Source organism: Gigantopelta aegis, chromosome 8 (genome assembly GCF_016097555.1).
Source record: "Gigantopelta aegis isolate Gae_Host chromosome 8, Gae_host_genome, whole genome shotgun sequence".
NCBI lineage: Eukaryota > Metazoa > Mollusca > Gastropoda > Neomphalida > Peltospiridae > Gigantopelta > Gigantopelta aegis.
This window is the reverse complement of record NC_054706.1, coordinates 57,427,709-57,443,270: the sequence shown is the minus strand read 5'-3', so window position 1 is coordinate 57,443,270 and position 15,562 is coordinate 57,427,709. Positions and strand designations below refer to the sequence as shown.

Below are 15,562 nucleotides of genomic sequence, written 5' to 3'. Positions count from 1 at the left end.
TACAGGCTGGTAGGTACTGGGTTCGGATCCCAGTCGAGGCATGGGATTTTTAATCGAGATACCGACTCCAAACCCAGAGTGAGTGCTCCGCAAGGCTCAATGGGTAGGTGTAAACCACTTGCACCGACCAGTGATCCATAACTGGTTCAACAAAGGCCATGGTTTGTGCTATCCTGCCTGTGGGAAGCGCAAATAAAAGATCCCTTGCTGCCTGTCGTAAAAAGAGTAGCCTATGTGGCGACAGCGGGTTTCCTCTAAAAACAGTGTCAGAATGACCATATGTTTGACGTCCAATAGCCGATGATAAGATAAAAAATCAATGTGCTCTAGCGGCGTCGTTAAATAAAAAATATAAAAATAAAAAGGCTAATGGGCACAAGGACTAATTTCTGAAAATGTCACTCAAATATACGTTTAGCATTCGTAACATGAATATTGAAAACAAAATGTTATAAAAAGTGGGAAATTAAATAACAAAAAAATAATAATAATAAAAATGGGGAGAACAAGTCTCCCTTGTGTCCCATTAGATCCGCCATTGGGACTCCTAATCTGGGTGGCCATGGTGGAATTGTACAATTTGTATTGCTATAACTTTGTTGTTGGAAGAAGTGGGTCAATTGCTTTTCATTAAATATTATGTAGCTAATAGTTTGTTGAGTGACACAGAGTGTAAAGCCGTGGTATGTGTTATCCTGTCTGTGGGATAATGCATATATAAGATCCCTTACTAGTGATGGAAGATTGTAGCTGTTTTTCCTCTCTAACAATGTTTGACATCCAGTAACCGATGATTAATAAATCAATGTGCTCTAATGGTGTCGGTAAACAACAAAAAAACTTTAACAAACCCAAAATATACATACAACTTTTTATAAATAATAAAACTGTATTGAGCCACTCTTTACTGGATTAATTCGGGAGGTTATTTTCCGCTGGAAACATGTCTTAACAAGCATCGTACGTTTGTGCTTATATAAACGAGGTGCCAATAAGACGTCCTACGTCGTTCGAGGATGTGTAATCTGATTTATGGTTCGGCCAAAATAGACAAGATTGCCGACTTTTGGACCGCTAAAGGATACCAAAATAAACTACGTGAGCTAACTATAGTATTTACGTGGACGCAGAACCATTCAACTGAAACTGCGGGAGTCGTCTGCTACTATATTACTATATACAATAATACCTCGCTCTCTTTATTTGTTGTTGTTGTTGATGATGATGAATGACGACGATGATGATGATGATGGTGGTGGTAATGGTGATGATGGTGGTAATGGTGATGATGATGATGATGATGATGATGGTGGTGATGGTGACGATGATGATGATAGTGATGATGAATGACGATGATGATGGTGTTGATGGTGATGATGATGTTGTTGATGATGATGATGAATGATGACGAGGATGATGATGATGATGAATGACGACAAGACGATGATGATGGTGGTGATGGTGATGACGATGATGATAACAATTAAGCCAAGTGTTTAATTTATCGAACTACTAAGATGAATGAGAGTTAACTGAATTGTTTCTAACTAAAAACCTCACACTAACGTCCCACCCACCAAAAATAAATAAATAAATATCACCAATAGCAAAAAGAACAAACAAAAAACAAACAAGCAAAAACAAAAACAAAACAAAAGAAAAGAAACAAATAATTAAAAACAAAAACAAAACCAAAACCAAAAAAATAAAAAATAATAACAAAACAAAACAACAAAAAAACCCAGAACAACCAACAAAGCAGACAGCAACAGACGGCAACAGATGAGCTCATCTGACAAAATCCAACGACGTTTTGAACAAAGTGTACAATATCTACCTCCCCACCCACCCACCCACCCCCAATAAAAAAAAACCTAAATGTAAATAATTAATAATAAATAAATCACAAAAGTAATAAAACAAAACCATATTTAATTCTGTATTTTAAATGTGCACAACAATGTAATGTTATGAGCGATGTACAGCTCAATAAAGGCTCATTCCAGCCACAACCCTAACACAGTGTTAGCGTGCCGTGCCCTGAATTCTGCATACACACTAGTATAGCAAGAAAAACCCCCAACAAAAACAAAAACAAAAATTACCCACTAATGTTAGGAAATATAGGCACAACCTATTACCCGACTTCACGCTCTATCTCACTCAACAAACTATTAGCTACATAATATTTAATGACAAGCAATTAACCCACTTCATCCAACAACAAAGTTATAGCAATACAAAATGTACAATTCCACCCTGGCCACCCAGATTAGGAGTCCCAATGGCGGATCTAATGGGACACAAGGGAGACTTGTTCTCCCCCTTTTTTTTTTCCTTTTTTTTTTTTATTATTTAATTTCCCACTTTTTATAACATTTTGTTTTCAATATTCATGTTACGAATACTAAACGTGTATTTGAGTGACATTTTCAGAAATTAGTCCCTGTGCCCATTAGCCTTTAATCCCCTCCCTATAATATTCCCTCGATCCGCCCTTAAAAACGAATGGTGTAGATGCTCTATGACAAAATTGGTCCTCAATAAGGAAGTAAGCGGTTTATTGGCTAGTCTGTAGTAGTTGTTAAAGAGTATTCTTAAAATTTGTTTTTGTTTAACGACACCACTAGAACACATTGATTTACTAATCATCAGCTATTGGATGTCAAACAATTGGTAATTTTGACATAGAGTAACAAGGGATACTGTTTATGCACCATCCCAGAGACATGATAGCACATACCACGGCCTTTGATATACCAGTCATGGTGCACTGATTTGAAAGAGAAATAGCCTAATGGGCCCACCGACGGGGATGGATCACAGACTGACCGCGCATCAGGCGAACGCTTTACCACTGGGCTACGTCCCATCCCTTAAAAACTATTGATGCTAGACACTGACGTACCGTAGACAGTAACGTTTGTGTATTAGTATGTGGCAATGGATTGTGTTAAAGTCACGTTGCAGCTTTAAATATCACAGCATTAGATTAACATGAAATACAGTTTATCTTTATTGCTTTATTTGCAAATAAACAATGTCAGGGTCCCCCAATGAAATGTTGTTTAGATGGAGTCAGCCGTAATTATTTTAACCATTTTTGAAAAACGATCAAGTCTTGAATTACTGTCAAGTAGGAAGAGAGAAGGCAATAGTAATTTCTTGTGCATACGCAAGAAACGTAATTTATCTTATAAAATTCGTAACATTCTTCTTAATTTGTAGAAAACTCGTGTCTTGGAAAATGTTTTGGCGCCCCCTACAAGCTAATGCGTCTCAGTAATTGCAGGAAAAACGACAAATGATTATTGATTCAAATCTGACTTGAGTATCAGTGGAAAGCTTCACTGTCTCAAATCATTGTTTAATTGGCGGCTGTCACGGGTCTAACATATGGTAATCCTGACACGTTAAAAAGTTGTGGGGGAACATTGGTAGATCTCCCTCCACCCCTGGCTACCAGTGGGCGCCGCTGCCTTGAGTCCTGTATCTGAAAATACTTTTAATCGGTATGTGTGTGTGTCTGTGTGTGTGTGTGTGTGTGTGTACCAAGATTCATGTTTTTAACCAAAAGCCGCCTCGCTATTGGACGAGTGTTTTAGAGAAGAAAAACGCTGCAGCCGCGTAATCTATTAACTGAACGAGTTTTTTATAAACCAAACCGAAGAGTTTTGACAGTTCACAGGGGGTGTAAAACTAATAACATTATCTTTCTCCCTTCCTTTCTTTTTCTCTCTTATTTCTTTCTTTCTTTCTCTCTCTCTCTGTCTTACATACAGACATATCAATATACATATTATCTCTCCTCTCTTCTATGCTATTTTTATTATCTCTCTCCTCTCTTCTATACTATTTTTATTATCTCTGTCCTCTCTTCTATACTATTTTTGTTATCTCTCTCCTCTCTTCTATACTAGTTTTATTATCTCTCTCCTCTCTTCTATACTATTTTTATTCTCTCTCTCTCTCTCTCTCTCTCTCTCTCTCTCTCTCTCTCTCTCTCTCTCTCTCTCTCTCTCTCTCTCTCTCTCTCTCTCTCTCTCTCTCTTTCTCTCTCTCTTTCTCTCTCTCTCTCTCTCATCCATCCCTCCCTCCCTCCCTCCCTCTCTCTGCCTCATCTCTCTCTATCATCTCTCTCTCTCTCTCTCTCTCTCTCTCTCTCTCTCTCTCTCTCTCTCTCTCTCTCTCTCTCTCTCTCTCTCTCTCAGACAGACAGCCCAGATAGCTGAGAGGTGTGTGTGTGTGTGTGTGTGTCCAGGACAGCGTGCTTGAACCTTAATTGGGTATGAGCACGAAAATAAGTTGAAATGAAATGAATTAATGAATGAATGAATGAATATGAGCTCTAAACTAAATTGAACGAATCTACTGACGAAGATCGGATTTTAATTAGAGTGCGTGTTTCATTACTAGAGGATTTCAACTGACGTGGCCAGTGGAACAGTCAGATTATTGGCTTTGAGTTACATAAATTTAATACCTCATCGTCCACGTTGAATTAACACGCGACACACTCTGTCTGACACAGTTAAACACGATTATCCTTACGGCCGTAGTGCGTGTGGTGTTTTTCAAGTGGAGATGCTGGCCTTATTTCCAGGAGGAATTCTAGTGAACTTGACTAGATTGCTATTATTTTTCAACGTGTGTTCTCATTACATATACTAGTATTCGTGCAAAGTGCATGTAGCACTGATCATTTGCAATGGGTGAATACAAATAATCCCCTTGAGATTGTGTTAATGTCCTTATGCTAGTGTCAAACTGTCAACTGTCACAAAGAAGTTGACCAACTCGACAGTTGCGTTGTAATTTGCCCCACTCCCAACCTAAGATGGGTGCACTCAGAATATTAACTAGTCTGTCGTAAGAGCTGTATACGATGAGAATCGAGTTGTAAGAGTGCTCAGACTAGCAACTGAACAGTCGTAGATGTCAAGAGATCGGCGAGTTGGCCATCTTTGTCGTGGCAATTGATAGTGATAGGCATTAGGTTCATTATGGGACATTCAGGTTACAGGGCCATACCTAGGCTGAACAAAAGGTACACAGTAGGGCCTAATATATTTAGCCAAAAAGGGTGTTTTTTATATTTGTCTTAGCGACCCGCACCACCCATTCCGTGCCTTGCCTTGGTACACGGTCGGGATGTAGGTCACTAGTAAAGCGTTCACCTGATGCACGGTCAGTCTAGGGTCCATTCCTGTCAGTGGGCCCACTGGGTTGTTATTTTTTTGTTTTGACCAGCCAGTGGTCCACAAAGGGTAAATAAAGACCGTGGGATGGTGCATATAAAATATATCTTTTTGCTAATTGAAAATAATAACCCTCTCTCATTATATATATGGTCCTAAACCATATGACAGACGTCATATATCCGTAAATGTAAGGTCTTGTTTTGAGTGCGTTCTTTTGTTTTTTCTTTTCTTTTCTTTTTGTGCCTTGTTATCACTTAAATTATATCGACAGGGCATTTAACGAACTAATAATCGTTTGCTTTATACATGACAGGCCATAACCAGCCAATTGGATTGGCTGGCAATAGCGATATTAGACAAGTTACACAATGTTGCTCTTATTTCAGTTCAAATTAATGTCAAATTCAGAAATAAGGTATTGGTCACACAAATGATGTTAGAAGGATTTCTGCTGGAAGGGAATACAAAATATGGTGATGATTATCACTATTTTGTCGCTTTTGTCGACACCATCATCAGCAGCAGCAGCAGTAACAGCAACAGCAGTAATCAGTTTGTTTTGTTTAAATACATCACTAGAGCATGAGGAGCGAGACGTAGCCCAGTGGTAAAAGTGCTCGCTTGATGCGCGGTCGGTTTGGGATCGATCCCTGTCAGTGGGCCCATTGGGCTATTTCTCCATCCAGCCAGTGCACCATGACTGGTACACCAAAAACCGTGGTATTTACTATCCTGTCTATGGGATGGTGCGTAGAAAAGATCCCTTGCTGCCAATCGAAAAGAGTATCCCATGAAGTGGCGACAGCAGGTTTCTTCCTTCAATATCTGTGTCCTTAGTAATGGTAGTGGTAGTAGTAATAGTAGTAGTAGTAGTAGTAGTAGTAGTAGTAGTAGTAGTAGTAATAGTAGTAGTAGTTGTTGTTGTTATTGTTGTATTCGTAGTAGTAGTAGTTTTAGTAGTTGTTGTAGTAGTAGCAGTAGTAGTAATATCAGTTGTAGTAGTTGTTGCAGTCGTTGTTGTTGTAGTCGCTGTTGTTGTTGCTGTTCTTGTAGAATTGACTATGGTCGACAATGTAATAAAACATGTTGACAGTAGTTGGAAATGAATGTTAATTAAGTATTAATGTTTCTTGACACGTGTATTTTCAGGTTGGAGGTTCGGGGCGTTCATGTGTAAGGCCGTGCCCTATCTACAAGGTATCTCCGTGTGTGCCTCGGTTAACACGCTCGCCGCCATTGCTATAGACAGGTATGCGAACAACACACCCAATTCTCTTTGTGATATGTACTGCGTGCGCTAGCGCGCGTGTGCATGCACCTGTAACGACTCATATAGGACTGGATGCCGCGCGTGCGTGCGGTCTGAATATTGCGTCTGATGCGTCTGCGGATTTCGGTTCAGGCATATAAACCATATACGATTATTTTATTGTGGCTGGCAAATTGCGTTTTGCAGATGCAGGTATTGCATGCATCCAGTCTAGACGCTCTCGTTGAAACTAATGTATATCGATTTGTTTTTAGCCGGACCGCACGCACGCGCCGCGTCTGTCTATATGAGCCTTCAGTCTATAATATGCACATTTATCACAGAAACGGTATATTAAAAAAAAACAAAAAAAACATTCACCCTTTGATGCTGGAAACAAAAGGAATACATGTATTTTTTTTTAAGATAGTGTCTCCTGAACCATGTATTATTATTAGCATCGAAGGGTGGAATATGATAGGAAAGGAAAGAGTGCATTATTTAATGACGCACTCATTTTTAATTACATTTTTAATTGCCGTCGGACACATGGTTAAGAATCCCCACAGATGAGAGAGGGAACCCGCAGACGCTACGCTTAGCAGCAAGGGATCTGTTATGTGCAGCATCCCACAGACATGATAGTGCATACAACCGCCTTTGTTACACTAGTTCCAGAGCACTGGCTGGAACGAGAAATAGCCAAATGGACCAACCGACAGTTATCGATCCTAGACTGACTGCACATTAAGCGAGCGCTTTACCACTGGGCTACGTCCTGCTTCGCGGTTGTTAGGTGCCTTGCATAAGGTTTTTACGTTTGTGAACTAGCGCCTCGACATTTATTGTTCTATGTGTGGATGGGGAGGGGGTGGCTGTGGTAAAGCGCTTGTTTGTGGCGCGATCGGTCTGGGATCGATCCCCATTCTCGTTCCGGCCAGTGCACCACGACTGGTACATTAAAGGCCGTGGTTTGTGCAATCTTATCTGTGGGATGGCGCATATAAAAGATCCCTTGCTACAAATGGAAGCGGGTTTCCTCTCTAAGACTATATGTCAGAATTATCGACCGCGCACCAAGCGAGCGCTTTACCACTGGGACCTGGGATAGGGAAATGCCAGAGGCTCTCGAGGGCGATCAATACTGCGACAATCTACCACCAATTGCAAGCTACACGCCTCCACCCCCATCCACCCCCAAATAATAGTTTTAAATATACTGATATGATATTATTAGTTTTAAAGGTATCAATACATTGCGCATCAACTCGACTAAATTTGCTTTTAATTGTAGATATCAGGTGTAATGTATAAAGTTATTAAATCGTAATTTGAGCGCACTCGAACTTTACAAAAACCAATAAGATAGTCAGTGCATAAGGACTGATTAAACAAACACTTGCAATTCCGTCCAGAAATTATAGACATTAAAAATAATAAAATTATTGATGTTTAATATTCTTAAAATTTATTTGATCTACGTGGGATTGCTTTGTGATCTTTATGTCTTAAAAAGACGGAGTAAAACGTGAATAAATAGAATTCGAATTAAGTAATTATCAATTATTTCATGACCTTCTCAAAACGTTTTTTAAAAGAAAAATAATTAGCCTGCCGAACGTTAGCCTTAGTATGCTGATATACTAGTAGTCTTTAATGTTTTCATCGTCGTTTTGAGTTATTTTTGAAGCAAAAGACTTTCAAATTGTCAAAGCCATCAGAGGTCATATAAGCTAGTGCTTCTGCACTTGTCTCAAACAGTCCAACTCCTACAACAAATATTTCTTTGAAGGAATATTAAAATTTTGTTTAAAGGGACACACCCTAGTTACGGCTAGTTGTTAACCATTACGGCGTTGTTTTTCGCTATTAAACCCATTTTTTCACAAATAAAATTGCACTTTACTAACCGTTTATTATTTAGAATATACATTTCCATTCACCTGAAGTGTTTTTTGGTAATCCTGGTAATCCTGGTGTTTATAATACCACAAAATGCATTTTTCGTATTTCTGAAAAACGGACGCACGTTTGAGAAAAAACCGTTGAGCAGACAAGGTCTAATCTATTTTTAGACGGGATATTTCCATTTCAATGTCACAGACGTTGGTATACCACGTGACCGTTATCATTTTGGTTCGGTTTGTTTTCTCGTGCACGGTTCGCGCAATCAACATTCGATTTGTTGTTGTTCATTTGTGAGATTTTTCTTCACAGTTCGTGAAAATGTTCAGTAACAATCAAGTTCAGACAAGTAAGTATCTCAATACAAAACGTTACAAACCCTTAAAACCAATAATTGTGCTAAGTCCTACGATATCTGGAGAGGGGATACAACCAGGACAGAACAGTTGGAACATGTCCAGGAGAAGTGAAAAGAACGCACCCCAAGTCTGTGAAATTTGTCGTGACGTAGGCATTGTTGTGCTTCGAGCGACATCTACCGCTGACATCAGAATACAAATTTTCAAAATTATTTCAAGCAATTGGGACATTGGGATTCCCATGGTATTTATCGATATAAAACCTGCTTTTTCACTTCATTTGATAAAAACGTGATCTAAGTGTGTTACAGGTTTGTAGATTAACCAAATTATAATTTATTTTCGCTGGATGGAACTAGGGTGTGCGGCTTTAACCACATATTTATATTGTATGGCTTCTGGGTTTCAAACATGGTTCTTTGAACAATCTGAGAGATAAAGTTAAAGTTAAAGTTTGTTTTGTTTAACGACACGACTAGAGCACATTGATTTGTTAATCATCGGCTATTGGATGTCAAACATTTGGTAATTCTGACATAGAGTTTAAGAGCGAAAACCCGCTACATGTTTCCATTAGTAGCAAGGGATCTATTATATGCACCATCCCACAGACAGGATAACACATACCACGGCCTTTGATATACCAGTCGTGGTGCACTGGCTGGAGCTGTTCATTGTTCCTAAACCGATCGCGCATTAGGCGAGCGCTTTACCACTGTCCCGCCCATAAAAGTTTGTGTTGTGTAACTACACCACTAGGACACATTGATATATATTCATATATATATATATATATATATATATATATATATATATATATATATATATATATATATATATATATATATATATATATATATATATATATATATATATATATATATATGATATATATCAATGTATATATATATATATATTCATTAGTAACAAGGGATCTTTTATATGCACCATCCCACAGATAGGATAACACATGTTAAAATAAACCCTGCCACGGAACCGCCCACTGGCGAAGTCAGAGGCCGAATCCGTGGTAGGCGTGCCTGAACCTTTTTGGATAGGGGCACGTAAATAGAGTTCCCATTCCCACGGACGAAACTAATGCAAAGAGCCAGGTAGAAATTAAGCCTGTTGTTTCATCTACTCGTCTAGTAATCATAATGAAAGGCTTTGTTTGTGAAAAGGTCAATTATACGGACTCCCAGCAGGTGATGGAACGAAGCAGCATTTGAGACAGCAGTGAGGCTTTTCGTTTTGTAAATATGTGTGTTCAATTATTACCATGTATTTGACGCCAAATAACTGGTGTTCAGACATCATTATCTTTTCTCCCCTGTCTACGTTTGCAGTCGTGAAATATGTATTCCCTACTTTTTTGAGATAGACGAACAATTTCACAGTTCGTCACTTCACGGTAATTAACTCCTTGGTGCTATGGGATGCCTTCGTTTCGGTAATTTCCGCCAAAGATCGTGTAAATGCGTTGTAATGAGGCGTCTCTTTCTCGCAATTATCTCTTGGTGTATTGTTTGTAATGATTTGGCTATGTGTGAACAACGTCTGGAAAAGCATGTCGGACATGCCTCGTTATTTAATTGTTCTGTGTATCGCAACTTTTATATCATGGCACTTCATGCCTTTATCAGAAGGATGCGGAGGTGTAGGTTGCACACCACCATTAATTATTCCATGCAATTCAAACAATTTCTATGTCAGAATATATTCTGTGAAAAATACACAACACTATCGAGTGGAAAAGAAATTTTTATTTAACGACGCACTCAACACATTTTATTTACGGTTATATGGCGTCGGACATATATTGAAGGACCACACACATATTCAGAGAGGAAACCCGCTGTCGCCACTCGATGAGCTACTCTTTTCGATTAGCAGCAAGGGATTTTTTATATGCATCATCCCATAGACAGGATAGCACATACCACGACCTTTGATGTACCAGTCGTGGTGCACTGGCTAGAGCGAGAAATAGCGCAATTGGCCCACTGACGGGGATCGATCCCAAACCGACCGCGCATCAAGCGAGCGCTGTACCACTGGGCTACGCCTTGCCCCTCTATGTCAGAAAAATACACAACACTATCGTGAGGGTCATGTGACTACTAAATTTAGTGAGTGCTGTCAACAGACAAGTACCGTGTAAACAATTGACATGTGTCAAGCACGGTGGTGTCGTGATTAAGCCATCGGACATAAGGCTGGTAGATACAGGGTTCGCAGCCCGATACCAACTTCCACCCAGAGTCACTTTTAACGACTCAATTTTTACCGCTACACCCTCTTCTCTCTCACTAACCACTAACCACTAACAACTAACCGTCTGTCCTGGATAGACAGCCCAGATTGTTGAGGTGTGTACCCAGCACAGCGTGCTTGAACCTTAATTGGATATAAGCACGAAAATAAGTTGAAATGAAATGAAAATGACATTTCAGTTAGCCACCCTCATGCCAGAACACCGCCTCGTGTTGCTGTTATACAAATGACACTATACCACTTGCTCTGTTGTCATATACCGGCCTCGGTGGCGTCGTGGTAGGCCATCGGTCTACAGGCTGGTAGGTACTGGGTTCGGATCCCAGTCGAGGCATGGGATTTTTAATCCAGATACCGACTCCAAACCCTGAGTGAGTGCTCCGCAAGGCTCAATGGGTAGGTGTAAACCACTTGCACCGACCAGTGATCCATAACTGGTTCAACAAAGGCCATGGTTTGTGCTATCCTGCCTGTGGGAAGCGAAAATAAAAGATCCCTTATTGCTAATCGGAAGAGTAGCCCATGTAGTGGCAACAGCGGGTTTCCTCTCAAAATCTGTATGGTCCTTAACCATATGTCTGACGCCATATAACCGTAAATAAAATGTGTTGAATGCGTCGTTAAATAAAACATTTCTGTCTTTCTTTCTGTTGTCATATAACAAGTAATGGGCGGCATTTAGCTCAGTCAGGTGTCCTCGCTTTAGAAGCTTGCGTCGCAGGATCAAACCACATCAGTGGATCCATTCAATTTATTGGATTTTTTCTCGTTCCAACCACTGCACAACAACTGGTCAAAGGTCGTGGTATGTGCTTTCCTGTCTGTGAGAAAGTGCATATAAAAGATCCCTTGCTACATTGGGGAAAATGTAGCGGTTTTCCTCTTATGACTACGTGTCAGAATGACCAAATGTTTGAAATTCAATAGCCGATGATTAATTAATCAATGTGCGTTAGTGGTGTTGTTAAACAAAACAAACTTTAAATTTTACTTTATAACAAGTAACTTCAAACCAATGGGTAATTTAAATAATACAGAGTAACAGAGATCAATCTGCGAGTAATTATCAAAGAAAGATTTCTAAAAGCATATCAGAAGTTTACAGTATTTATTTATGAGGAACTGTTTCCTAAACCGGACTACATTACCCTAGTTTCAACCCGTGAAAATTAACACCAAGTTTAGTTAATCTACAAACCTGTAACACATCTGGATAAAGCTGCAATTGCGTGAAACATGAGTCTGTGACTTTGAAACGGTGAAATACCCTCTAAAAATAGACTAAAACTCGACTCCATAACTGTTACTTCTGAGACGCACGTGCGTTTTTAAAAATTATGAGTAAAGCACTTTGTGATGTTAAAAACACCAGGATGACCAACATCACTTCGGATGTACGTAAATTGATAATTTAAACCATAAAATCTAAGTAAAGTATGATTTCGGTTATCAAAATCGGCTATAATAGTCAAAAATATGCCTTAGTGTTTAAAAACAAGGGCGTGTCCCTTTAAGCTGCTACAAGAAATAACGACACGACGAATGGTGGTAGACGAATGAGCGACCTGTGTGTGAAAGGTCGTAGACATAGGTCGCGAAACAAAATTATATTTTGTCTTTACATATTTTTATCTTTAAATTACACATTACCTTCGTGTTTGTTTTGGGGGTTTTAGTGTGTGGGTTTTTTTGTTTTGTTTTTTTCTTTGGGGAGATTGCTGTAATTTTTTTGCTGAGGTATTTTAGTGTGTGTGTGTGTGTGTGTGTGTGTGTGTGTGTGTGTGTGTGTGTGTGTGTGTGATTTTTTTCGAGGGGGCGTCGTCTTACCACTGATCTACGTTCCGCCCCTCTAATAAAAAGCCCAGAACGTCTTAAACTGTCAACTTCACTAATATTACGTTTTTACCAACGATACTTCAGTGTGTCAGTGGCAGTCTGGAGTGATTCACACCGCGTAGCAGTATCAATACTTCAAACTAGATATAACGAGTGGAGGTGTTCAGTACACATACATTACAGATGGCTGACTGGAATTGTTTAAGAACGGAGAGAAAAAACACGTATATTTGTGTATAGTTACTTACGTAGACCTATTTTGGAATGCTCGATAAGCACATATTAACATACTCATATATACTCATATACACACATATATACACATACATACACATACATACACACACATACATACACACACACATACACACACGTTCCAATGAAAGTTCGCAAATTAAAACTGCATATCTTTTGCCCATCGCGCACCTATTGATAATCAGTCGGGAGTTGGCTGAGTGCAAAACATACACACCTTTCGGAAAAAACAACTATAGATTTTCTGGCCACATTGACGTTCGGAATGTGCACCCCCCCCCCCCCCCCCCAAACCCTGTCCTCCCCCGACGTTCCATTTGGATCTTTGCCTGAAATACCAATGTGCTCCGCTCATCCTGTTCACCCCCAGCGCTCTATTTGGATCCATGCCACCTGTATAGGCGTACGGGCTCCCATTTTTGTATGGGGGAGGGGGGGGGGGGGGGGGGGGGACAGGCTGGCTTTTGCTCGAATTAAACGAAAATACCCGAATCTGGATAACAACATTTATTCATATTAGCATTACTACCAAAAATCTATATAGGGTTGCAAACGAATCACTGCGCATGTGCACATGGCGTAATTTGGAGGGTAGAATCATGGAAATATATGGTAAAAAGGTCTGTCTAGCATCTTGTGTTCGAATATCTGTTCCATATTTGCCCGAAATTGCCCACCAAATTCGGACTGTGCTCCCCCATCTCTTTCTCCCCCTCCTCACCCGGCACACGCTACACGAATGTGCTCCCTTCCAGCCACACCTCCCCCGACGCTGCATCTGAATCCATTCCCGAAACACCAATGTGTTCCCTCCACCCTCTTTCCTGCCCCGGCGCTCCATCTGAATCCATGCTCGAAACACAAATGCCCCCCCCCCCCCCCCCCCATCTCTCCTCTCTCAGCGCTCCATGTGGAATTGGGCGAGACGTAGCCCAGTGGTACAGCGCTCGCTCGATGCGCGACCGGTGTGGGATCGATCCCCGTCGGTGGATCCATTGGGCTATTTCTCGTTCCAGCCAGTGCACTACGACTGGTATATCAAAAGTCGTGGTATGTACTACCCTGTCTGTGGGATGGTGCACATAAAGATCTCTTGCTGCTAATCGAAAAGAATAGCCCATGAAGTGGCGACAGCGGGTTTCCTCTCTCAATATCTGTGTCGTCCTTAACCATATGTCCGACGCCATATGACCGTAAATACAATGTGTTGATGTGTTAAATAAAACATTTCTTTCTTTTTTTCCATATGGATTTATGCCTCCTGAAAACACTAACAATGCTTTTGTTCTTGCATTCATTTTCAGATTCATAGCCATCTGTTTCGTCCTGCGACTGAAGATGACGATGCGTATCGCTAGGATGATAATCGTGGTGATCTGGTGCGTGGCGCTGACCATCATGATCCCTTGGGCGCTGTACTATAACCAGGTCGAGTACCGCACCAGCATCCAGGTCCTCTACGTCTGCTACCAGACGTGGCCCACCACCGGGCAGGACCGAGACTTCTTCGTCGCCGTCTTCCTCCTGTGCTACGCCATCCCGCTCGTCTTCATCGTGCTGTGCTACGTCATGATCGGCCTGAGGGTGTGGAACAGGGACGCGCCGGGCATCACCACGGAGAGGGGAGTCATCCTCAAGTCGAAGATCAGGGTCGTCAAGATGCTGGTGGTCGTCGTCCTGCTGTTTGCCCTGTCGTGGCTGCCGTTGTACGCCGTGCAGATCAAACTGTATTTCTTTCGTCCCGATGACACCAGCGACGAGATGGGCATACTCCAGAACTCCATAATGCCTCTAGCGCAGTGGCTCGGGACGTCCAACACGTGCATGAATCCACTGGTCTACTGCCTGTTCAGCAAGCGAATCAGAGGCAGGATTCGGCTGATGCTCATATGTGCTTCGTCCTCGGAGTCTCAGCAGTTGGTGTTTAGTAGATACTATTCCAGCACGCGGCACATGACCGTCGATTATTCCAACGGGCACGTGAAGCTGGCGTTCAAACGACCCAATCTAACTGTGGAGAATATCAGTCTTTATCAGAGAAACAGTGACACAATTTCCACGAACGACACACCTGTGGACAATCCGCCTGACATAGGCTCCTGATTAAAGGTGTTACTGATTTACGTCTTCATTTGAAATTTGTTTTGAATTTGTTGGGCGCGGTTGGTGTTTTTTTGTGTTTTTTGGTGTGTGGTTTTTTTTTTGGGGGGGGGAGTTGTTTTATTTTATTTTGTTTTTTTAATTCACATAGGGCCGAATTTTCTTAAACGCAGGTGTTTAATAGGTACGGCGGAAGCAAGTAGACATAGGTAGGGGGCTGACTGAGATTGAAGGCGCAAAGCAAAGTTTCTAGGAGGTTCGGTGGTATCTTCCCCCGTGAATTTTTTAAAACTAGATGTCCTGAAATGCAATTTCCTGCATTTTACAAATAAAATTAATCTCTTCCATCCCCCCAGCCCCACCCTCTGCTCCGCCGTGCCTGT

General features: G+C 40.9%; 1 protein-coding gene across 1 annotated transcript in view; it reads left to right on the top strand.

Moving 5' to 3' along the window:
• Window positions 1-15,182, top strand: part of LOC121379745 (neuropeptide SIFamide receptor-like) — a 77,898-nt gene extending 62,716 nt beyond the window's left edge. The window contains exons 2-4 of the mRNA XM_041508393.1: window positions 3,229-3,282; window positions 6,351-6,450; window positions 14,384-15,182. Coding sequence (XP_041364327.1) covers window positions 3,229-3,282; window positions 6,351-6,450; window positions 14,384-15,182 — 953 coding nt within the window. The remainder of the gene's footprint in view (window positions 1-3,228; window positions 3,283-6,350; window positions 6,451-14,383) is intronic.
• Window positions 15,183-15,562: the final 380 nt, after the last annotated feature.